Consider the following 26,214-nt stretch of genomic DNA (forward strand, 5'->3'; position numbering starts at 1 on the left):
TTATTCCGCATCATCCTCAAATGCATCAGCAAACTCTTCTGCAAGTTGTTTTTGCAACAGTGGGTCTGAAAGGAAACAATTGAAAGTGTAAAATAATACACGTGTGTCAACTATGTTTGTCGTCCTTCAAATCAATAATCAGGGTCTGGGGTGGCCCAGTGGTTCAAAGATCCAGGATCAGCTGGTCTCGGTATCCGATTCTTCCTGATAATGATCCTTGGTCTGTCATCACTGTATCACTTCCTCAGGGCTTTAATGAAGTTATACACATTAAAGACATTCAAGTCTTTGTGTTTTTTTCCAAGAGCGTAATAAAGCTGAATGCTGTTAAAATGGCCTCACACCTCAGCCTAAATCATTCGCTCGAATCAGAACATTTCATGTCTGTGTTTTTGATATTTTCTACAAATACCACTACTATTCTACTGTCCCTTGGAGATTCTGGGTTAGAATTGATCTTCAGCAACCCATGCTTGTCTGAAGAGGCGACAGACGGGATCGGGTGGTCAGGCTCGCTGACTTGGTTGATGCATGTCATCGTATCCCAATTATTTGGATCGGTGCTCATGATGTCAATCATTGGATTTTCGGGTCCAGATACAAACAAACTATTCTACTTGTTATGTTATATTACCTGAATCTATGGTCATGAAGTCATTGATGCTCCTCGAGAACTCTTCCACACTCACGTTCGAATCACCTGAAATTGTTGAAGTTGTCAGTCAGACTTTATTCGTGAAGCGAGAGGAATATACATTTTCACAATAAATGACAGGAACACTTAAGTAATGTTAGTGTTTAGTGAAACATCAAAATCGCGTGTATAAAGGTGTACATTGTCATTAAATGAATAGCAAAGCGTGTTTTACCATTTTCATCAGCAAGTGAAAGAAGATCCTCGGCTGCCCGTCTTTCCATCAGTTCCTCAGCTTCTGATTGGTCAATATTGCCATCCTTGTTCTTATCAAGCTCGTCAATATTTCGTTTGCCTATGGCACCTGCAAACAACAATGTACATTTGTCAACAGAATGTCATTCCAGCATCAAATGTCATACTGTAATGTTCTAGAAAGGATACTTAGGTTCTTTTTTGTTCCACTTTGTACACATTGATATAACTTGATAACTGATCATTCCCCGATTCTAGCCTAAATGGACGTTGATGTCCCATCAGCTGTATTAAATACAATCTTTAATATGTTGCACATTCGTAACTTGCCATCCAACTCTGTCGCACGGGTGAGAGAAAATCTCTAAGTCTCCAACTGTAATCTTGTATAGGGCAAGCAATGTCTATTTCTTGTTTTACGGATATTGTGTGAAAACTCAGGGTGGACAGGTTGGAATGAAAGAAAGTAAAGAAGGAAGGGTGGTCTTCTGTAGCTTTTCATTTTGGAAACGCAAGTTCCTTTTGGCGGAAAAAGTCAATTACACTCCAATTACACTTCCAATTACCGTTTTAATTATGGTGGACGAAATCCGTAAACCCATTTTTTTCTAAAGTTACCCTAAACGTAACTGTACATCTAACAGGTTTGGGAGAGTTTATTCCTGTTCTTACCGATTGCTGGGTTGATGATGTGTGAGTATCTCCTGTAAACTCGGTACACCCGAACTGCGCCGTCAATTATTCGCCTGCCCCTGAACCAACGTCTTCTTCTCCTTCCCCAGGCGTCCGACTCCGGGATCACCACCAGGGCCACGAGCAGGAGGACAAGGAACAGACGCATCCTGATGAATTGATACTATCTGCGTGACATTAAGATAATTCTGGCTGTTACCAATGCAATCACCAGCGGAACAAACTACTGACAATCGGTTTTTTTTCTTGTATTTAAAAAGATAATACAGCATATTATATCAAACCTTTTAACAAAATATTCCTCGCCTTCAATTCGCTTTGAATGTCTCATGAAACTTGTGAGTAATGAGTTCTTGAAACATCCATAAATAAGAAAATATAGCGACAAAACACTTTCCATATTCATAAGGAATCTCTGACAAAAACAGAGTTGGTTGTAAGATTCCGACTATATCATAAGCATGTGTTTATATACCAGGTGAGCGTATCCAGCCCCACCAGCAAGTCAGTTGTTCACCAATAAAACACGGGAACAAATGGTAAAAGTCAAAATAGAGAATTGCATCAGTTTTGTCTCTGACACTGATTCGTCAAACTCCAGAGATTAAGTATACTCCATTATGTGATAAAACAGATTCCATTGGACTTAAAAGGCAAAATAGTGGTGATAATTACATGAATGCATAACTGAAAGTCAGTGTTGACACCTGGTGTTCGCGAAAAATGTAAGCATGTTCTGCTCTAGCGGAGGCACCCGTCATTCATACAATTTGCATAAGAAAGTAAGCAGTTGTTGCCTGTCGCCACACAGCAGTATTGTTGCCATGCGACGGGAGCTTATGAACAAACACGACAGTCAAGTGATAGGCCAGAACATCGAGTGACGCGATGTCACATTTACTGATTTGCTTAAAGAAAAATTATATATTAATTTAGAATTTCTTTGGCTGTGTTCAAGTACAGAGATTTTCCATTATTAGAAATAAAACATTCAAAGGTTACTTACCCGAATCAGACAGATGAAGCAGCTGCTTTAGCTTGGATATATGCGCTGCTTATATTTATATAGATTTACAATGAAGACTTGTTAAAAGCATCAGGAAAACACACTCCAAAACAACAAGATAACATCTCAGTAGAACGCCTTGTGATTGGTGGATTCGTTGTGCATCCCTAGCATCGTGACTTGTAACAGTTGGGAGAGATGGATGTCAGTGCCAGATTTTGATGTAATGCGATAAGCATGATAGAATTTTGCGCTGTCTAATGGAACTAATGATATTTAAACCCGTTCACAACGAGATGACTAGATTTCTAGGGTGAAGTGGCAGATCCTACTAATGGTGTTGGCCCTCTGTCACACTAGCAATGTCCGATGGCAACAGTAGTTCGTACCCTTACTATCGAATAAATACTTTATTAAAGAAAAGGAGGAGACAGTCGGAAGAATCTTAATATTTCCAAAATTGAAAGAAATATTAGTTTCTAGTCATAGTTGTATGATAAAAAGGGGACACATTACATCCGATAGCAACGTATGACAACCACTACTACGGAAACTAATACCTCAAACACTACTACTACTACTACAACTACTACTGCTGCTGCTGCTGCTACTGTTCGCTGTTTTTTTCTGGGCAGCTTAGGGCCAGTATCATGTGAAATATGTAAATATCAACATGGTATCTCATGGTGAGTGGGATGCAACTATAAAACAAACACGGTTTCTGGTTTGGATTGTTTGTCTCTTCAAGTTAAACGCCGTACTCAGCAATTTCCTAGCTATATGACATTGACATAATGAGCAGCGATCCATTTGTGTGTGTGTGTTTGTGTGTGTGTGTGTGTGTTTGTGTGTGTTTGTGTGTGTGTGTGTGTGTGTGTGTGTGTGTGTGTGTGTGTGTGTGTGTGTGTGTGTGTGTGTGTGTGTGTGTGTGTGTGTGTGTGTGTGTGTGTGTGTGTGTGTGTGTGTGTGTGTGTTTACCACGCTTAGACACAGTATCATGCCAACCATATCTGCCAACCAGTCCTTCCGTTATTCCCCTAAAGGTCAAGTGAAGTTAGCAACTTTGCAGATTTAAGATTTCAGGGCATACTTAATCACAAATGCTTGAACAAAACTAAAATTGAAAATCGGAAATAGCAAACTAAACCAGAAAACGTGTGTTTGTTTTATTTTGCATCCCACTCACCATGAGATACCATGATGATGTTAACATATTTCACATGATACTGGCCCTAAGCTGTCCAGAAAAACAGCAAGTAGTAGTTGTAGTAGTAGTTGTTGTAGTGGAATACTAGTAGTAGTAGTAGTAGTAGTTGTAGTAGTAGTGTTTGAGGTATTAGTATCCATAGTAGTGATAATGGTAGTCATACGTTGCTATCGGGTGTAATGTGTTCCCCAAAAATCATACAACTATTACTAGAAACTAATATTTCTTTCAATTTTGGAAATATTAAGATTCATCCGACTGTCTCCTTCTTTTCTTTAATAAAGTATTTATTCGATAGTAAGGGTACGAACTACTGTTGCCATCGGACATTGCTTGTGTGACAGAGGGCCAACACCATTAGTAGGATCTGCCACTTCACCCCAGGAATCTAGTCATCTCGTTGTGAACGTGTTAAAATACCATTAGTTCCATTAGACAGGGCAAAATTCTATCATGCTTATCGCATTACATCAAAATCTGGCACTGACATCCATCTCTCCCAACTGTTACAAGTCACGATGCTAGAGATGCACAACGAATCCACCAATCACAAGGCGTTCTACTGAGATGTTATCTTGATGTTTTGGGGTGTCTTTTCCTGTTGTTTTTAACAAGTCTTCATTGTAAATCTATATAGATATAAGCAGCGCATTTATCCAAGCTAAAGCAGCTGCTTCATCTGTCTGATTCGGGTAAGTAACCTTTGAATGTTTTATTTCTAATAATGGAAAATCTCTGTACTTGAACACAGCCGAAGAAATTCTAAATTAATATATATTTTTTCTTTAAGCAAATCAGTAAATGTGACATCGCGTCACTCGATGTTCTGGCCTATCACTTGACTGTCGTGTTTGTTCATAAGCTCCCGTCGCATGGCAACAATACTGCTGTGTGGCGACAGGCAACAACTGCTTACTTTCTTATGCAAATTGTATGAATGACGGGTGCCTCCGCTAGAGCAGAACATGCTTACACTTTTCGCGAACACCAGGTGTCAACACTGACTTTCAGTTATGCATTCATGTAATTATCACCACTATTTTGCCTTTTAAGTCCAATGGAATCTGTTTTATCACATAATGGAGTATACTTAATCTCTGGAGTTTGACGAATCAGTGTCAGAGACAAAACTGATGCAATTCTCTATTTTGACTTTTACCATTTGTTCCCGTGTTTTATTGGTGAACAACTGACTTGCTGGTGGGGCTGGATACGCTCACCTGGTATCATCACTGTATGATAGTGATTTATAAACACATGCTGTTTTTATCAGAGATTCCTTATGAATATGGAAAGTGTTTTGTTGCTTTATTTTCTTTTTTATGGATGTTTCAAGTGCTCATTACTCACAAGTTTCATGAGACATTCAAAGCGAATTGAAGGCGAGGAATATTTTGTTAAAAGGTTTGATATAATATGCTGTATTATCTTTTTAAATACAAGAAAAAAAACCGATTGTCAGTAGTTTGTTCCGCTGGTGATTGCATTGGTAACAGCTAGAATTATCTTAATATCACGCAGATAGTATCAGTTCCTCAGGATGCGTCTGTTCCTTGTCCTCCTGCTCGTGGCCCTGGTGGTGATCCCGGAGTCGGACGCCTGGGGAAGGAGAAGAAGACGTTGGTTCAGGGGCAGGCGAATAATTGACGGCGCAGTTCGGGTGTACCGAGTTTACAGGAGATACTCACACATCATCAACCCAGCAATCGGTAAGAACAGGAATAAACTCTCCCAAACCTGTTAGATGTACAATTACGTTTAGGGTAACTTTAGAAAAAAATGGGTTTACGGATTTCGTCCACCATAATTAAAACAGCAACTGGAAAAAAATGAAGAGTGTTATTGACATTTTCCGCCAAAAGGAACTTGCGTTGCTAAAACGAAGAAGCAATTGAAGACCACCATACTGTTCCTTCTTTACTTTCTTTCATTCCAACCTGTCCACCCTGAGTTTTCACACAATATCCGTAAAACAAGAAATAGACATTGCTTGCCCTATAAAAGATTACAGTTGGAGACTTAGAGATTTTCTCTCACCCGTGCGACAGAGTTGGATGGCATGTTACGAATGTGCAACATATTAAAGATTGTATTTAATACAGCTGATGGGACATCAATGTGCATTTAGCCTAACTCTAACCCTAACTCTAAATATTGTCAACAGAGGAATGGTGTAAAAATGTCAAATATATCTCGAAATATACCTGACGCTTTGAGAATAACACACCTAATAAAACAATATTTAGATTTCGAAAATGTCATATGTCCAATAAGTCAGCAGTAAGTGTGATGTCTTCTGGGCAAATATGTCCTAGATACGGCGTGTTAACACAAATGATTGAGTAAATTACTTGTGTTAGAGCAGCTTGGAATGTTATTTCAGTTGTAGAAGTCCAAATGAACGTCTGTCGTAGACGTTACCACTTTTTAAAGATTCACTTTCAGCGGATCTTCGCACGATTAGGGGCGAAAAATCAAATATTTAAATAATAAGTTATCATGTTAGATCAATGTGTACAAAGTGGAACTAAAAAGACACTAAGTGTGTGTTTATGAACATTACAATATGACATTTGATGCTGGAAGGACATTCTGTTGACAAATGTACATTGTTGTTTGCAGGTGCCATAGGCAAACGAAATATTGACGAGCTTGATAAGAACAAGGATGGCAATATTGACCAATCAGAAGCTGAGGAACTGATGGAAAGACGGGCAGCCGAGGATCTTCTTTCACTTGCTGATGAAAATGGTAAAACACGCTTTGCTATTCATTTAATGACAATGTACACCTTTATACACGCGATTTTGATGTTTCACTAAACACTAACATTACTTAAGTGTTCCTGTCATTTATTGTGAAAATGTATATTCCTCTCGCTTCACGAATAAAGTCTGACTGACAACTTCAACAATTTCAGGTGATTCGAACGTGAGTGTGGAAGAGTTCTCGAGGAGCATCAATGACTTCATGACCATAGATTCAGGTAATATAACATAACAAGTAGAATAGTTTGTTTGTATCTGGACCCGAAAATCCAATGATTGACATCATGAGCACCGATCCAAGTAATTGGGATACGATGACATGCATCAACCAAGTCAGCGAGCCTGACCACCCGATCCCGTCTGTCGCCTCTTCAGACAAGCATGGGTTGCTGAAGATCAATTCTAACCCAGAATCTCCAAGGGACAGTAGAATAGTAGTGGTATTTGTAGAAAATATCAAACACAGACATGAAATGTTCTGATTCGAGCGAATGATTTAGGTTGAGGTGTGAGGCCATTTTAACAGCATTTCAGCTTTATTACGCTCTTGGAAAAAAACACAAAGACTTGAATGTCTTTAATGTGTATAACTTCGTTAAAGCCCTGAGGAAGTGATACAGTGATGACAGACCAAGGATCATAATCAGGAAGAATCGGATACCGAGACCAGCTGATCCTGGATCTTTGAACCACTGGGCCACCCCAGACCCTGATTTTTGATTTGAAGGACGAAAAACATAGTTGACACACGTGTATTATTTTATACTGTCAATTGTTTCCTTTCAGACCCACTGTTGCAAAAACAACTTGCAGAAGAGTTTGCTGATGCATTTGAGGATGATGCGGAATAAAGCGCCCGATCAACATCTTTATGAAATGATTTCAATAAAAAGATTCTTGCAAACGTAAACTGTCTCCTGTGCTGTTGATTATCAAGAAACCTATATTAGGCACTAGAGGTGCACCCAATAATCGTTTCAGAATCCGCTGGTCGATGTTCCTAGAAACATCAAGGAGGTTTGCAGGAGAACCTTGAGTCGTTTTGAATAGAATGGGCACCAATTGTGCTCCCCTTCTTGCGGATCTGTTTTTTATGCATATGAATCGGAATTTCTGCTCGGATTGGTAGATCAAAACAAGGTACTTTGATCAAGAAGTTTCAGGTATATCGATGATCTGATATCGTTCAATAAGAATCAAATAGCCAATTCCCTGACACTGATCTACCCACCTGAACTAGAAATAAAAAAGACCAGTACGAGTAGAGAGGCATAGCCAGTTACAGTTGCAATCGAGTCTGTGAATTCTATAAATCTATTGACATAGCCCGGTATCATTAGCGTGTGACATAATAATAAATAACAATTTGCACAGTTTTCGAGGGTCTGTCACATCATTTAATTGACACTTTAAAGAAATTCGGGTTGGTGACAAAATATTTTTACATGTACCTATTTCTTTCATTTGTTTGTTATACATCAGAAAATGTAATGAAATTCGTCACCGATTTAGCTTCGACAAGTATGACAAAATGTTTGGTTGTGGGGACTATTCCCAGCGACCAGTTTTTAATATTGTATTTTATGGATTGAGGTTTTATATTATAACAATATGGTTTTATTCTTTGTGCCAAGTTTAGTCTGTGGCCATGAAATATTCCAATGTGATTTCACACAAAGGTAGGTGACACCACTAGAGGAAGATATTTGTTATATCATATATTTCAGAAACTCGTATATTAACTGCATGTTTAAATCATCTGAGTGAAATAATATTTTAGGATTGCCAGATATTGATAGTCCAAGATTATCCAGAAATATTTTGATAATCTGGAGCTATTTCAAGTGGTTATCTCCCCTGTGTATTCCACTGTTAGTCGTCAGAACATTAGTTTCGTGGGGAATCCGTGTTAGTATAGGTCACTGCAACCTATATGCTGGTCATTAGAAGTACTAAATTGATCAGGTGGTCAGTATTCCCCGACAGCGTGGGTCGTTGATGCATGTCATCGTATTCCAATTGTATGGCTCGATGATCATTATGTCAATTGCTTGATTGTCTGGTCCAGACTCGATTATTTACAGACAGCCGTCATATATCTGGAATATTGCTGAATGCGGCGTTTAACAACAGACAAACAAACTAAACCAGAATATGTGTGTTTGTTTTATAGTTGCATCCCACTCACCATGAGATACCATGATGATGTTTACATATTTCACATGATACTGGCCCCAAGCTGCCCAGAAAAACAGCAAGTAGTAGTGGTAGTAGTAGTTGTTGTTGTAGTGGAAGTAGTGGTAGTTGTAGTAGTAGTTTTTGAGGTACGAACTACTGTTGCCATCGGACATTGCTGGTGTGACAGGGGGCCAACACCATTAGTAGGATCTGCCACTTCACCCCAGGAATCTAGTCATCTCGTTGTGAACGGGTTTAAATATCATTAGATATCACAATGTTCCATTACACAGCGCTAACTTCTATCATGCTTATCGCATTACATCAAAATCTGGCACTGACATCCATCTCTCCCAACTGTTACAAGTCACGATGCTAGAGATGCACAACGAATCCACCAATCACATGGCGTTCTACTGAGATGTTATCTTGTTGTTTTGGAGTCTGTTTTCCTGTTTCTTTTAACAAGTCTACATTGTAAATCTAAATAAATATAACAAATATATGTGCGTGTGTGTGTGTGTGTGTGTGTGTGTGTGTGTGTGTGTGCTTGTACAAGTGTATACTTGTTTTTTAAGCAAGAGTCCTCCAGGACACCATGTTGTATGACACTGTTTACCACACTCAGACACAGTATAATGGCCATCTGCCAACCAGTCCTTCAGTGTTTGAGGTATTAGTTTCCGTAGTAGTGGTAGTGGTTGTCATACGTTACTATCGCATGTAACGTTCTCGTTGTAAACGTGTTAAAATTTCATTAGATCCATTACAAAGCACAAACTTCTATCATGCTTATCGAATTACATCAAATGCGTATGGATCACGATGTCAATCGCTGGATTGTCTGGTCCAGACTCGATTATTTACAGACAGCCGTCATATAGCTGGAATATTGCTGAATGCGACGTTTAACAACAGACAAACAAACTAAACCAGAAAACGTGTGTTTGTTTTATAGTTGCATCCCACTCACCATGAGATACCATGTTGATGTTTACATATTTCACATGATACTGGCCCCAAGCTGCCCAGAAAAACGTTTTCTGGTTTAGTTTGTCTGTCTGTTGTTAAACGCCGCATTCGGCAACATTCCAGCTAAATGACGGCTATCTGTAATTGAGTCTGGACCAGACAATCCAGCAATTGACATCATGAGCATCAAGCCATACCATTGGAAGACGATGACATGCATCAACTAAGGCAGCCAGCCTGACCCAATCCCGTCAGTCGCCTCTTATGACAAGCATAGTCCCTTTTTACGGCAAGCACGGGTTGCTGAAGCTATATTCTAACCCGGATTTACTGGTTTAGACATGATGATTTACAACTCGTGGTGTCACCTACCTTTGAGTGAAATCACATTGTAATATTTCATGGCCACAGACTAAACTTGGCACAGAGAATAAAACCATATTGTTATAATATAAAACCTCAATCCATAAAATACCATATGAAACTTTGTCATACTTCTACAAGCAAACTCGGTGACGAATTTCATTACATTTTCTGGTGTAAAAAAAATAAAAAATGAAAAAAATAGGTTCATGAAAAAATATTTTTTACAAATCCGAATTTCTTTCAAATGATGTGACAGACCCTCGAAAACTGTGCAAATTGTTACTTATTATTATGTCACACGCTAATGATACCGGGCTATGTCAATAGATATATAGAATTCACAGACTCGATTGCAACTGTAACTGGCTATGCCTCTCTACTCGTACTGGTCTCTTTTATTTCTAGTTCAGGTGGGTAGATCAGTGTCAGGGAATTGACTATTTGATTCTTATTGAACGATATCAGATCATCGATATACCTGAAACTTCTTAGCCAAATTACTTTGTTTTGACTTTGCCAATCAGGGCATTTGCATAAAGAAACAGATCCGCAAGAAGAGGAGCACAATTGGTGCCCATTCTATTTAACACGGCTCAAGGTTCTCCTGCAAATCTCCTTGATGTTTCAAGAAGGAACATCGACCAGCGGATTCTGAAACGATTATTGGGTGCACCTCTAGTGCCTAATATAGTTTAATTGATAATCAACAGCACAGGAGACAGTTTACGTTTGCAAGAATCTTTTTATTGAAATCATTTCATAAAGATGTTGATCGGGCGCTTTATTCCGCATCATCCTCAAATGCATCAGCAAACTCTTCTGCAAGTTGTTTTTGCAACAGTGGGTCTGAAAGGAAACAATTGACAGTATAAAATAATACACGTGTGTCAACTATGTTTGTCGTTCTTCAAATCAATAATCAGGGTCTGGGGTGGCCCAGTGGTTCAAAGATCCAGGATCAGCTGGTCTCGGTATCCGATTCTTCCTGATTATGATCCTTGGTCTGTCATCACTGTATCACTTCCTCAGGGCTTTAATGAAGTTATACACATTAAAGACATTCAAGTCTTTGTGTTTTTTTCCAAGAGCGTAATAAAGCTGAATGCTGTTAAAATGGCCTCACACCTCAACCTAAATCATTCGCTCGAATCAGAACATTTCATGTCTGTGTTTGATATTTTCTACAAATACCACTACTATTCTACTGTCCCTTGGAGATTCTGGGTTAGAATTGATCTTCAGCAACCCATGCTTGTCTGAAGAGGCGACAGACGGGATCGGGTGGTCAGGCTCGCTGACTTGGTTGATGCATGTCATCGTATCCCAATTATTTGGATCGGTGCTCATGATGTCAATCATTGGATTTTCGGGTCCAGATACAAACAAACTATTCTACTTGTTATGTTATATTACCTGAATCTATGGTCATGAAGTCATTGATGCTCCTCGAGAACTCTTCCACACTCACGTTCGAATCACCTGAAATTGTTGAAGTTGTCAGTCAGACTTTATTCGTGAAGCGAGAGGAATATACATTTTCACAATAAATGACAGGAACACTTAAGTAATGCCAGTGTTTAGTGAAACATCAAAATCGTGTGTATAAAGGTGTACATTGTCATTAAATGAATAGCAAAGCGTGTTTTACCATTTTCATCAGCAAGTGAAAGAAGATCCTCGGCTGCCCGTCTTTCCATCAGTTCCTCAGCTTCTGATTGGTCAATATTGCCATCCTTGTTCTTATCAAGCTCGTCAATATTTCGTTTGCCTATGGCACCTGCAAACAACAATGTACATTTGTCAACAGAATGTCATTCCAGCATCAAATGTCATATTGTAATGTTCTAGAAAGGATACTTAGGTTCTTTTTTGTTCCACTTTGTACACATTGATATAACTTGATAACTGATCATTCCCCGATTCTAGCCTAAATGGACATTGATGTCCCATCAGCTGTATTAAATACAATCTTTAATCTGTTGCACATTCGTAACTTGCCATCCAACTCTGTCGCACGGGTGAGAGAAAATCTCTAAGTCTCCAACTGTAATCTTTTATAGGGCAAGCAATGTCTATTTCTTGTTTTACGGATATTGTGTGAAAACTCAGGGTGGACAGGTTGGAATGAAAGAAAGTAAAGAAGGAAGGGTGGTCTTCAGTAGCTTTTCATTTTGGAAACGCAAGTTCCTTTTGGCGGAAAAAGTCAATTACACTCCAATTACACTTCCAATTACCGTTTTAATTATGGTGAACAAAATCCGTAAACCCATTTTTTTCTAAAGTTACCCTAAACGTAACTGTACATCTAACAGGTTTGGGAGAGTTTATTCCTGTTCTTACCGATTGCTGGGTTGATGATGTGTGAGTATCTCCTGTAAACTCGGTACACCCGAACTGCGCCGTCAATTATTCGCCTGCCCCTGAACCAACGTCTTCTTCTCCTTCCCCAGGCGTCCGACTCCGGGATCACCACCAGGGCCACGAGCAGGAGGACAAGGAACAGACGCATCCTGATGAACTGATACTATCTGCGTGACATTAAGATAATTCTGGCTGTTACCAATGCAATCACCAGCGGAACAAACTACTGACAATCGGTTTTTTTTCTTGTATTTAAAAAGATAATACAGCATATTATATCAAACCTTTTAACAAAATATTCCTCGCCTTCAATTCGCTTTGAATGTCTCATGAAACTTGTGAGTAATGAGTTCTTGAAACATCCATAAATAAGAAAATATAGCGACAAAACACTTTCCATATTCATAAGGAATCTCTGACAAAAACAGAGTTGGTTGTAAGATTCCGACTATATCATAAGCATGTGTTTATATACCAGGTGAGCGTATCCAGCCCCACCAGCAAGTCAATTGTTCACCAATAAAACACGGGAACAAATGGTAAAAGTCAAAATAGAGAATTGCATCAGTTTTGTCTCTGACACTGATTCGTCAAACTCCAGAGATTAAGTATACTCCATTATGTGATAAAACAGATTCCATTGGACTTAAAAGGCAAAATAGTGGTGATAATTACATGAATGCATAACTGAAAGTCAGTGTTGACACCTGGTGTTCGCGAAAAGTGTAAGCGTGTTCTGCTCTAGCGGAGGCACCCGTCATTCATACAATTCGCAAAAGAAAGTAAGCAGTTGTTGCCTGTCGCCACACAGCAGTATTGTTGCCATGCGACGGGAGCTTATGAACAAACATGACAGTCAAGTGATAGGCCAGAACATAGAGTGACGCGATGTCACATTTACTGATTTGCTTAAAGAAAAATTATGTATTAATTTAGAATTTCTTCGGCTGTGTTCAAGTACAGAGATTTTCCATTATTAGAAATAAAACATTTAAAGGTTACTTACCCGAATCAGACAGATGAAGCAGCTGCTTTAGATTGGATATATGCGCTGCTTATATTTATATAGATTTACAATGAAGACTTGTTAAAAGACACAGGAAAACAGACTCCAAAACAACAAGATAACATCTCAGTAAAACGCCATGTGATTGGTGGATTCGTTGTGCATCTCTAGCATCGTGACTTGTAACAGTTGGGAGAGATGGATGTCAGTGCCAGATTTTGATGTAATGCGATAAGCATGATAGAATTTTGCGCTGTCTAATGGATCTAATGATATTTTAACACGTTCACAACGAGATGACTAGATTCCTGGGGTGAAGTGGCAGATCCTACTAATGGTGTTGGCCCTCTGTCACACTAGCAATGTCCAATGGCAACAGTAGTTCGTACCCTTACTATCGAATAAATACTTTATTAAAGAAAAGAAGGAGACAGTCGGAAGAATCTTAATATTTCCAAAATTGAAAGAAATATTAGTTTCTAGTCATAGTTGTATGATAAAAAGGGGACACATTACATCCGATAGCAACGTATGACAACCACTACTACGGAAACTAATACCTCAAACACTACTACTACAACTACTACTGCTGCTGCTGCTACTGTTCGCTGTTTTTTCTGGGCAGCTTAGGGCCAGTATCATGTGAAATATGTAAATATCAACATGGCATCTCATGGTGAGTGGGATGCAACTATAAAACAAACACGGTTTCTGGTTTGGATTGTTTGTCTCTTCAAGTTAAACGCCGTACTCAGCAATTTCCCAGCTATATGACATTGACATAATGAGCAGCGATCCATTTGTGTGTGTGTGTTTGTGTGTGTGTGTTTGTGTGTGTGTTTGTGTGTGTGTGTTTGTGTGTGTGTGTGTGTGTGTGTGTGTGTGTGTGTGTGTGTGTGTGTGTGTGTGTGTTGTGTGTGTGTGTGTGTGTGTGTGTGTGTGTGTGTGTGTGTGTGTGTGTGTGTGTGTGTGTGTGTGTGTGTGTGTGTGTGTGTGTGTGTGTGTGGTCGCCTTTAATTTATTCAATAGATGTACATTTGAAAACATCAACAAATCTCATAAAAGTTTATCCAATCACAGCTGCCACATCTTTCAATCTACATTCAATCTTCCTCTGCGAAAGCTGCTGTCTGAACGACTGATTATGATTTGGTGTGGTAGCAGTAGAAATCCTGTAGACTGGCGCCATTTTAACAGCATTTCAGCTTTATTACGCTCTTGGAAAAAAACACAAAGACTTGAATGTCTTTAACATGTACAGCTTCGTTAAAGCCCTGAGGAAGTGGTACAGTGATGACAGACCAAGGATCATTATCAGGAAGAATCGGATACCGAGACCAGCTGATCCTGGATCTTTGAACCACTGGGCCACCCCAGACCCTGATTATTGATTTGAAGGACGAAAAACATAGTTGACACACGTGTATTATTTTATACTTTCAATTGTTTCCTTTCAGACCCACTGTTGCAAAAACAACTTGCAGAAGAGTTTGCTGATGCATTTGAGGATGATGCGGAATAAAGCGCCCGATCAACATCTTTATGAAATGATTTCAATAAAAAGATTCTTGCAAACGTAAACTGTCTCCTGTGCTGTTGATTATCAAGAAACCTATATTAGGCACTAGAAGTGCACCCAATAATCGTTTCAGAATCCGCTGGTCGATGTTCCTAGAAACATCAAGGAGGTTTGCAGGAGAACCTTGAGTCGTTTTGAATAGAATGGGCACCAATTGTGCTCCCCTTCTTGCGGATCTGTTTTTTATGCATATGAATCGGAATTTCTGCTCGGATTGGTAGATCAAAACAAGGTACTTTGATCAAGAAGTTTCAGGTATATCGATGATCTGATATCGTTCAATAAGAATCAAATAGCCAATTCCCTGACACTGATCTACCCACCTGAACTAGAAATAAAAAAGACCAGTACGAGTAGAGAGGCATAGCCAGTTACAGTTGCAATCGAGTCTGTGAATTCTATAAATCTATTGACATAGCCCGGTATCATTAGCGTGTGACATAATAATAAATAACAATTTGCACAGTTTTCGAGGGTCTGTCACATCATTTAATTGACACTTTAAAGAAATTCGGGTTGGTGACAAAATATTTTTACATGTACCTATTTCTTTCATTTGTTTGTTATACATCAGAAAATGTAATGAAATTCGTCACCGATTTAGCTTCGACAAGTATGACAAAATGTTTGGTTGTGGGGACTATTCCCAGCGACCAGTTTTTAATATTGTATTTAATGGATTGAGGTTTTATATTATAACAATATGGTTTTATTCTTTGTGCCAAGTTTAGTCTGTGGCCATGAAATATTCCAATGTGATTTCACACAAAGGTAGGTGACACCACTAGAGGAAGATATTTGTTTTATCATATATTTCAGAAACTCGTATATTAACTGCATGTTTAAATCATCTGAGTGAAATAATATTTTAGGATTGCCAGATATTGATAGTCCAAGATTATCCAGAAATATTTTGATAATCTGGAGCTATTTCAAGTGGTTATCTCCCCTGTGTATTCCACTGTTAGTCGTCAGAACATTAGTTTCGTGGGGAATCCGTGTTAGTATAGGTCACTGCAACCAATATGCTGGTCATTAGAAGTACTAAATTGATCAGGTGGTCAGTATTCCCCGACAGCGTGGGTCGTTGATGCATGTCATCGTATTCCAATTGTATGGCTCGATGATCATTATGTCAATTGCTTGATTGTCTGGTCCAGACTCGATTATTTACAGACAGCCGTCATATATCTGGAATATTGCTGAATGCGGCGTTTAACAACAGACAAACAAACTAAACCAGAATACGTGTGTGTGTTTTATAGTTGCATCCCACTCACCATGAGATACCATGATGATGTTTACATATTTCACATGATACTGGCCCCAAGCTGCCCAGAAAAACAGCAAGTAGTAGTGGTAGTAGTAGTTGTTGTTGTTGTAGTGGAAGTAGTAGTAGTTGTAGTAGTAGTTTTTGAGGTACGAACTACTGTTGCCATCGGACACTGCTGGTGTGACAGGGGGCCAACACCATTAGTAGGATCTGCCACTTCACCCCAGGAATCTAGTCATCTCGTTGTGAACGGGTTAAAATATCATTAGATATCACAATGTTCCATTACACAGCGCTAACTTCTATCATGCTTATCGCATTACATCAAAATATGGCACTGACATCCATCTCTCCCAACTGTTACAAGTCACGATGCTAGAGATGCACAACGAATCCACCAATCACATGGCGTTTTACTGAGATGTTATCTTGTTGTTTTGGAGTCTGTTTTCCTGTGTCTTTTAACAAGTCTACATTGTAAATCTAAATAAATATAAGAAATATATGTGTGTGTGTGTGTGTGTGTGCGTGCGTGCGCGCGCGTGCGTGCGTGTTGTGTGTGTGTGTGTGTGTGTGTGTGTGTGTGTGTGTGTGTGTGTGTGTGTGTGTGTGTGTGTGTGTGTGTGTGTGTGTGTGTGTGTGTGTGTGTGTGTGTGTGTGTGTGTGTATGTGTGTATGTGTGTGTGTGTGTGCTTGTACAAGTGTATACTGGTTTTTTAAGCAAGAGTCCTCCAGGACACCATGTTGTATGACACTGTTTACCACACTCAGACACAGTATAATGGCCATCTGCCAACCAGTCCTTCAGTGTTTGAGGTATTAGTTTCCGTAGTAGTGGTAGTGGTTGTCATACGTTACTATCGCATGTAACGTTCTCGTTGTAAACGTGTTAAAATTTCATTAGATCCATTACAAAGCACAAACTTCTATCATGCTTATCGAATTACATCAAATGCGTATGGATCACGATGTCAATCGCTGGATTGTCTGGTCCAGACTCGATTATTTACAGACAGCCGTCATATAGCTGGAATATTGCTGAATGCGACGTTTAACAACAGACAAACAAACTAAACCAGAAAACGTGTGTTTGTTTTATAGTTGCATCCCACTCACCATGAGATACCATGTTGATGTTTACATATTTCACATGATACTGGCCCCAAGCTGCCCAGAAAAACGTTTTCTGGTTTAGTTTGTCTGTCTGTTGTTAAACGCCGCATTCGGCAACATTCCAGCTAAATGACGGCTGTCTGTAATTGAGTCTGGACCAGACAATCCAGCAATTGACATCATGAGCATCAAGCCATACCATTGGAAGACGATGACATGCATCAACTAAGGCAGCCAGCCTGACCCAATCCCGTCAGTCGCCTCTTATGACAAGCATAGTCCCCTTTTACGGCAAGCACGGGTTGCTGAAGCTATATTCTAACCCGGATTTACTGGTTTAGACATGATTATTTACAACTCGTGGTGTCACCTACCTTTGAGTGAAATCACATTGTAATATTTCATGGCCACAGACTAAACTTGGCACAGAGAATAAAACCATATTGTTATAATATAAAACCTCAATCCATAAAATACCATATGAAACTTTGTCATACTTCTACAAGCAAACTCGGTGACGAATTTCATTACATTTTCTGGTGTAAAAAAAAAAAATGAAAGAAATAGGTTCATGAAAAAATATTTTTTACAAATCCGAATTTCTTTAAAGTGTCAATCAAATGATTTGACAGACCCTCGAAAACTGTGCAAATTGTTATTTATTATTATGTCACATGCTAATGATACCGGGCTATGTCAATAGATATATAGAATTCACAGACTCGATTGCAACTGTAACTGGCTATGCCTCTCTACTCGTACTGGTCTCTTTTATTTCTAGTTCAGGTGGGTAGATCAGTGTCAGGGAATTGGCTATTTGATTCTTATTGAACGATATCAGATCATCGATATACCTGAAACTTCTTAGCCAAATTACTTTGTTTTGACTTTGCCAATCAGGGCATTTGCATAAAGAAACAGATCCGCAAGAAGAGGAGCACAATTGGTGCCCATTCTATTTAACACGGCTCAAGGTTCTCCTGCAAATCTCCTTGATGTTTCAAGAAGGAACATCGACCAGCGGATTCTGAAACGATTATTGGGTGCACCTCTAGTGCCTAATATAGTTTAATCGATAATCAACAGCACAGGAGACAGTTTACGTTTGCAAGAATCTTTTTATTTGAAATCATTTCATAAAGATGTTGATCGGGCACTTTATTCCGCATCATCCTCAAATGCATCAGCAAACTCTTCTGCAAGTTGTTTTTGCAACAGTGGGTCTGAAAGGAAACAATTGACAGTATAAAATAATACACGTGTGTCAACTATGTTTTTCGTCCTTCAAATCAATAATCAGGGTCTGGGGTGGCCCAGTGGTTCAAAGATCCAGGATCAGCTGGTCTCGGTATCCGATTCTTCCTGATAATGATCCTTGGTCTGTCATCACTGTATCACTTCCTCAGGGCTTTAATGAAGTTATACACATTAAAGACATTCAAGTCTTTGTGTTTTTTCCAAGAGCGTAATAAAGCTGAATGCTGTTAAAATGGCCTCATACCTCAACCTAAATCATTCGCTCGAATCAGAACATTTCATGTCTGTGTTTTTGATATTTTCTACAAATACCACTACTATTCTACTGTCCCTTGGAGATTCTGGGTTAGAATTGATCTTCAGCAACCCATGCTTGTCTGAAGAGGCGACAGACGGGATCGGGTGGTCAGGCTCGCTGACTTGGTTGATGCATGTCATCGTATCCCAATTATTTGGATCGGTGCTCATGATGTCAATCATTGGATTTTCGGGTCCAGATACAAACAAACTATTCTACTTGTTATGTTATATTACCTGAATCTATGGTCATGAAGTCATTGATGCTCCTCGAGAACTCTTCCACACTCACGTTCGAATCACCTGAAATTGTTGAAGTTGTCAGTCAGACTTTATTCGTGAAGCGAGAGGAATATACATTTTCACAATAAATGACAAGAACACTTAAGTAATGCCAGTGTTTAGTGAAACATCAAAATCGTGTGTATAAAGGTGTACATTGTCATTAAATGAATAGCAAAGCGTGTTTTACCATTTTCATCAGCAAGTGAAAGAAGATCCTCGGCTGCCCGTCTTTCCATCAGTTCCTCAGCTTCTGATTGGTCAATATTGCCATCCTTGTTCTTATCAAGCTCGTCAATATTTCGTTTGCCTATGGCACCTGCAAACAACAATGTACATTTGTCAACAGAATGTCATTCCAGCATCAAATGTCATATTGTAATGTTCTAGAAAGGATACTTAGGTTCTTTTTTGTTCCACTTTGTACACATTGATATAACTTGATAACTGATCATTCCCCGATTCTAGCCTAAATGGACATTGATGTCCCATCAGCTGTATTAAATACAATCTTTAATCTGTTGCATATTCGTAACTTGCCATCCAACTCTGTCGCACGGGTGAGAGAAAATCTGTAAGTCTCCAACTGTAATCTTTTATAGGGCAAGCAATGTCTATTTCTTGTTTTACGGATATTGTGTGAAAACTCAGGGTGGACAGGTTGGAATGAAAGAAAGTAAAGAAGGAAGAGTGGTCTTCAGTAGCTTTTCATTTTGGAAACGCAAGTTCCTTTTGGCGGAAAAAGTCAATTACACTCCAATTACACTTCCAATTACCGTTTTAATTATGGTGAACAAAATCCGTAAACCCATTTTTTTCTAAAGTTACCCTAAACGTAACTGTACATCTAACAGGTTTGGGAGAGTTTATTCCTGTTCTTACCGATTGCTGGGTTGATGATGTGTGAGTATCTCCTGTAAACTCGGTACACCCGAACTGCGCCGTCAATTATTCGCCTGCCCCTGAACCAACGTCTTCTTCTCCTTCCCCAGGCGTCCGACTCCGGGATCACCACCAGGGCCACGAGCAGGAGGACAAGGAACAGACGCATCCTGATGAACTGATATTATCTGCGTGACATTAAGATAATTCTGGCTGTTACCAATGCAATCACCAGCGGAACAAACTACTGACAATCGGTTTTTTTTCTTGTATTTAAAAAGATAATACAGCATATTATATCAAACCTTTTAACAAAATATTCCTCGCCTTCAATTCGCTTTGAATGTCTCATGAAACTTGTGAGTAATGAGTTCTTGAAACATCCATAAATAAGAAAATATAGCGACAAAACACTTTCCATATTCATAAGGAATCTCTGACAAAAACAGAGTTGGTTGTAAGATTCCGACTATATCATAAGCATGTGTTTATATACCAGGTGAGCGTATCCAGCCCCACCAGCAAGTCAATTGTTCACCAATAAAACACGGGAACAAATGGTAAAAGTCAAAATAGAGAATTGCATCAGTTTTGTCTCTGACACTGATTCGTCAAATTCCAGAGATTAAGTATACTCCATTATGTGATAAAACAGATTCCATTGGACTTAAAAGGCAAAATAGTGGCGATAATTACATGAATGCATAACTGAAAGTCAGTGTTGACACCTGGTGTTCGCGAAAAGTGTAAGCATGTTCTGCTCTAGCGGAGGCACCCGTCATTCATACAATTTGCAAAAGAAAGTAAGCAGTTGTTGCCTGTCGCCACACAGCAGTATTGTTGCCATGCGACGGGAGCTTATGAACAAACACGACAGTCAAGTGATAGGCCAGAACATAGAGTGACGCGATGTCACATTTACTGATTTGCTTAAAGAAAAATTATGTATTAATTTAGAATTTCTTCGGCTGTGTTCAAGTACAGAGATTTTCCATTATTAGAAATAAAACATTTAAAGGTTACTTACCCGAATCAGACAGATGAAGCAGCTGCTTTAGCTTGGATATATGCGCTGCTTATATCTATATAGATTTATAGTGAAGACTTGTTAAAAGCATCAGGAAAACACACTCCAAAACAACAAGATAACATCTCAGTAGAACGCCTTGTGATTGGTGGATTCGTTGTGCATCTCTAGCATCGTGACTTGTAACAGTTGGGAGAGATGGATGTCAGTGCCAGATTTTGATGTAATGCGATAAGCATGATAGAATTTTGCGCTGTCTAATGGATCTAATGATATTTTAACCCGTTCACAACGAGATGACTAGATTCCTGGGGTGAAGTGGCAGATCCTACTAATGGTGTTGGCCCTCTGTCACACTAGCAATGTCCGATGGCAACAGTAGTTCGTACCCTTACTATCGAATAAATACTTTATTAAAGAAAAGAAGGAGACAGTCGGAAGAATCTTAATATTTCCAAAATTGGAAGAAATATTAGTTTCTAGTCATAGTTGTATGATAAAAAGGGGACACATTACATCCGATAGCAACGTATGACAACCACTACTACGGAAACTAATACCTCAAACACTACTACTACTACTACAACTACTACTGCTGCTGCTGCTGCTACTGTTCGCTGTTTTTTCTGGGCAGCTTAGGGCCAGTATCATGTGAAATATGTAAATATCAACATGGTATCTCATGGTGAGTGGGATGCAACTATAAAACAAACACGGTTTCTGGTTTGGATTGTTTGTCTCTTCAAGTTAAACGCCGTACTCAGCAATTTCCTAGCTATATGACATTGACATAATGAGCAGCGATCCATTTGTGTGTGTGTGTTTGTGTGTGTGTGTTTGTGTGTGTGTTTGTGTATGTGTGTGTTTGTGTGTGTGTGTGTGTGTGTGTGTGTGTGTGTGTGTGTGTGTGTGTGTGTGTGTGTGTGTGTGTGTGTGTGTGTGTGTGTGTGTTTGTGTGTGTGTGTGTGTGTGTGTGTGTGTGTGTGTGTGTGTGCGCGCGCTTAGACACAGTATCATGCCAACCATATCTGCCAACCAGTCCTTCCGTTATTCCCCTAAAGGTCAAGTGAAGTTAGGAACTTTGCAGATTTAAGATTTCAGGGCATACTTAATCACAAATGCTTGAACAAAACTAAAATTGAAAATCGGAAATAGCAAACTAAACCAGAAAACGTGTGTTTGTTTTATATTTGCATCCCACTCACCATGAGATACCATGATGATGTTAACATATTTCACATGATACTGGCCCTAAGCTGTCCAGAAAAACAGCAAGTAGTAGTTGTAGTAGTAGTTGTTGTAGTTGAATACTAGTAGTAGTAGTTGTAGTAGTAGTGTTTGAGGTATTAGTATCCATAGTAGTGATAATGGTAGTCATACGTTGCTATCGGGTGTAATGTGTTCCCCAAAAATCATACAACTATTACTAGAAACTAATATTTCTTTCAATTTTGGAAATATTAAGATTCTTCCGACTGTCTCCTTCTTTTCTTAAATAAAGTATTTATTCGATAGTAAGGGTACGAACTACTGTTGCCATCGGACATTGCTTGTGTGACAGAGGGCCAACACCATTAGTAGGATCTGCCACTTCACCCCAGGAATCTAGTCATCTCGTTGTGAACGTGTTAAAATACCATTAGTTCCATTAGACAGGGCAAAATTCTATCATGCTTATCGCATTACATCAAAATCTGGCACTGACATCCATCTCTCCCAACTGTTACAAGTCACGATGCTAGAGATGCACAACGAATCCACCAATCACAAGGCGTTCTACTGAGATTTTATCTTGATGTTTTGGAGTGTCTTTTCCTGATGCTTTTAACAAGTCTTCATTGTAAATCTATATAGATATAAGCAGCGCATTTATCCAAGCTAAAGCAGCTGCTTCATCTGTCTGATTCGGGTAAGTAACCTTTAAATGTTTTATTTCTAATAATGGAAAATCTCTGTACTTGAACACAGCCGAAGAAATTCTAAATTAATACATAATTTTTCTTTAAGCAAATCAGTAAATGTGACATCGCGTCACTCGATGTTCTGGCCTATCACTTGACTGTCGTGTTTGTTCATAAGCTCCCGTCGCATGGCAACAATACTGCTGTGTGGCGACAGGCAACAACTGCTTACTTTCTTTTGCAAATTGTATGAATGACGGGTGCCTCCGCTAGAGCAGAACATGCTTACACTTTTCGCGAACACCAGGTGTCAACACTGACTTTCAGTTATGCATTCATGTAATTATCGCCACTATTTTGCCTTTTAAGTCCAATGGAATCTGTTTTATCACATAATGGAGTATACTTAATCTCTGGAATTTGACGAATCAGTGTCAGAGACAAAACTGATGCAATTCTCTATTTTGACTTTTACCATTTGTTCCCGTGTTTTATTGGTGAACAATTGACTTGCTGGTGGGGCTGGATACGCTCACCTGGTATATAAACACATGCTTATGATATAGTCGGAATCTTACAACCAACTCTGTTTTTGTCAGAGATTCCTTATGAATATGGAAAGTGTTTTGTCGCTATATTTTCTTATTTATGGATGTTTCAAGAACTCATTACTCACAAGTTTCATGAGACATTCAAAGCGAATTGAAGGCGAGGAATATTTTGTTAAAAGGTTTGATATAATATGCTGTATTATCTTTTTAAATACAAGAAAAAAAACCGATTGTCAGTAGTTTGTTCCGCTGGTGATTGCATTGGTAACAGCCAGAATTATCTTAATGTCACGCAGATAGTATCAGTTCATCAGGATGCGTCTGTTCCTTGTCCTCCTGCTCGTGGCCCTGGTGGTGATCCCGGAGTCGGACGCCTGGGGAAGGAGAAGAAGACGTTGGTTCAGGGGCAGGCGAATAATTGACGGCGCAGTTCGGGTGTACCGAGTTTACAGGAGATACTCACACATCATCAACCCAGCAATCGGTAAGAACAGGAATAAACTCTCCCAAACCTGTTAGATGTACAGTTACGTTTAGGGTAACTTTAGAAAAAAATGGGTTTACGGATTTCGTCCACCATAATTAAAACAGCAACTGGAAAAAAATGAAGAGTGTTATTGACATTTTCCGCCAAAAGGAACTTGCGTTGCTAAAACGAAGAAGCAATTGAAGACCACCATACTGTTCCTTCTTTACTTTCTTTCATTCCAACCTGTCCACCCTGAGTTTTCACACAATATCCGTAAAACAAGAAATAGACATTGCTTGCCCTATAAAAGATTACAGTTGGAGACTTAGAGATTTTCTCTCACCCGTGCGACAGAGTTGGATGGCAAGTTACGAATGTGCAACATATTAAAGATTGTATTTAATACAGCTGATGGGACATCAATGTGCATTTAGCCTAACTCTAACCCTAACCCTAAATATTGTCAACAGAGGAATGGTGTAAAAATGTCAAATATATCTCGAAATATACCTGACGCTTTGAGAATAACACACCTAATACAATATTTAGATTTCGAAAATGTCATATGTCCAATAAGTCAGCAGTAAGTGTGATGTCTTCTGGGCAAATATGTCCTAGATACGGCGTGTTAACACAAATGATTGAGTAGATTACTTGTGTTAGAGCAGCTTGGAATGTTATTTCAGTTGTAGAAGTCCAAATGAACGTCTGTCGTAGACGTTACCACTTTTTAAAGATTCACTTTCAGCGGATCTTCGCACGATTAGGGGCGAAAAATCAAATATTTAAATAATAAGTTATCATGTTAGATCAATGTGTACAAAGTGGAACTAAAAAGAAACTAAGTGTGTGTTTATGAACATTACAATATGACATTTGATGCTGGAAGGACATTCTGTTGACAAATGTACATTGTTGTTTGCAGGTGCCATAGGCAAACGAAATATTGACGAGCTTGATAAGAACAAGGATGGCAATATTGACCAATCAGAAGCTGAGGAACTGATGGAAAGACGGGCAGCCGAGGATCTTCTTTCACTTGCTGATGAAAATGGTAAAACACGCTTACAATTCATTTAATGACAATGTACACCTTTATACACACGATTTTGATGTTTCACTAAACACTAACATTACTTAAGTGTTCCTGTCATTTATTGTGAAAATGTATATTCCTCTCGCTTCACGAATAAAGTCTGACTGACAACTTCAACAATTTCAGGTGATTCGAACGTGAGTGTGGAAGAGTTCTCGAGGAGCATCAATGACTTCATGACCATAGATTCAGGTAATATAACATAACAAGTAGAATAGTTTGTTTGTATCTGGACCCGAAAATCCAATGATTGACATCATGAGCACCGATCCAAATAATTGGGATACGATGACATGCATCAACCAAGTCAGCGAGCCTGACCACCCGATCCCGTCTGTCGCCTCTTCAGACAAGCATGGGTTGCTGAAGATCAATTCTAACCCAGAATCTCCAAGGGACAGTAGAATAGTAGTGGTATTTGTAGAAAATATCAAAAACACAGACATGAAATGTTCTGATTCGAGCGAATGATTTAGGTTGAGGTGTGAGGCCATTTTAACAGCATTCAGCTTTATTACGCTCTTGGAAAAAACACAAAGACTTGAATGTCTTTAATGTGTATAACTTCATTAAAGCCCTGAGGAAGTGATACAGTGATGACAGACCAAGGATCATTATCAGGAAGAATCGGATACCGAGACCAGCTGATCCTGTATCTTTGAACCACTGGGCCACCCCAGACCCTGATTATTGATTTGAAGAACGAAAAACATAGTTGACACACGTGTATTATTTTATACTGTCAATTGTTTCCTTTCAGACCCACTGTTGCAAAAACAACTTGCAGAAGAGTTTGCTGATGCATTTGAGGATGATGCGGAATAAAGCGCCCGATCAACATCTTTATGAAATGATTTCAATAAAAAAGATTCTTGCAAACGTAAACTGTCTCCTGTGCTGTTGATTATCGATTAAACTATATTAGGCACTAGAGGTGCACCCAATAATCGTTTCAGAATCCGCTGGTCGATGTTCCTTCTTGAAACATCAAGGAGATTTGCAGGAGAACCTTGAGCCGTGTTAAATAGAATGGGCACCAAT

General features: G+C 39.1%; 5 protein-coding genes across 5 annotated transcripts; 2 read left to right on the forward strand and 3 right to left on the reverse strand.

Moving 5' to 3' along the window:
• Positions 1-1,730, reverse strand: LOC139446097 (uncharacterized). Its single transcript, XM_071227375.1, has 4 exons — positions 1,562-1,730; positions 870-998; positions 635-700; positions 1-65 (listed from the first exon to the last, which is right to left on the reverse strand). The coding sequence occupies exons 1-4, from the start codon at positions 1,728-1,730 to the stop codon at positions 1-3; spliced, it is 429 nt and encodes a 142-aa protein (XP_071083476.1).
• Positions 1,731-4,467: 2,737 nt separating this feature from the next.
• On the forward strand, positions 4,468-7,414 carry LOC139445356 (uncharacterized). The gene is made up of 5 exons (XM_071226488.1): positions 4,468-4,487; positions 5,317-5,504; positions 6,418-6,546; positions 6,716-6,781; positions 7,350-7,414. The coding sequence occupies exons 2-5, from the start codon at positions 5,336-5,338 to the stop codon at positions 7,412-7,414; spliced, it is 429 nt and encodes a 142-aa protein (XP_071082589.1). The 5' UTR covers positions 4,468-4,487; positions 5,317-5,335.
• Positions 7,415-10,860: 3,446 nt separating this feature from the next.
• On the reverse strand, positions 10,861-12,588 carry LOC139446098 (uncharacterized). The gene is made up of 4 exons (XM_071227376.1): positions 12,420-12,588; positions 11,728-11,856; positions 11,493-11,558; positions 10,861-10,925 (listed from the first exon to the last, which is right to left on the reverse strand). The coding sequence occupies exons 1-4, from the start codon at positions 12,586-12,588 to the stop codon at positions 10,861-10,863; spliced, it is 429 nt and encodes a 142-aa protein (XP_071083477.1).
• Positions 12,589-18,569: 5,981 nt separating this feature from the next.
• Positions 18,570-20,298, reverse strand: LOC139446135 (uncharacterized). Its single transcript, XM_071227434.1, has 4 exons — positions 20,130-20,298; positions 19,438-19,566; positions 19,203-19,268; positions 18,570-18,634 (listed from the first exon to the last, which is right to left on the reverse strand). The coding sequence occupies exons 1-4, from the start codon at positions 20,296-20,298 to the stop codon at positions 18,570-18,572; spliced, it is 429 nt and encodes a 142-aa protein (XP_071083535.1).
• A 3,625-nt stretch (positions 20,299-23,923) lies between these two features.
• Positions 23,924-25,998, forward strand: LOC139446165 (uncharacterized). The gene is made up of 4 exons (XM_071227467.1): positions 23,924-24,092; positions 25,003-25,131; positions 25,300-25,365; positions 25,934-25,998. The coding sequence occupies exons 1-4, from the start codon at positions 23,924-23,926 to the stop codon at positions 25,996-25,998; spliced, it is 429 nt and encodes a 142-aa protein (XP_071083568.1).
• Positions 25,999-26,214: the final 216 nt, after the last annotated feature.

This window comes from Haliotis cracherodii, unplaced genomic scaffold (genome assembly GCF_022045235.1).
Source record: "Haliotis cracherodii isolate W230 unplaced genomic scaffold, xgHalCrac1.p SCAF_6, whole genome shotgun sequence".
Taxonomy (NCBI): domain Eukaryota; kingdom Metazoa; phylum Mollusca; class Gastropoda; order Lepetellida; family Haliotidae; genus Haliotis; species Haliotis cracherodii.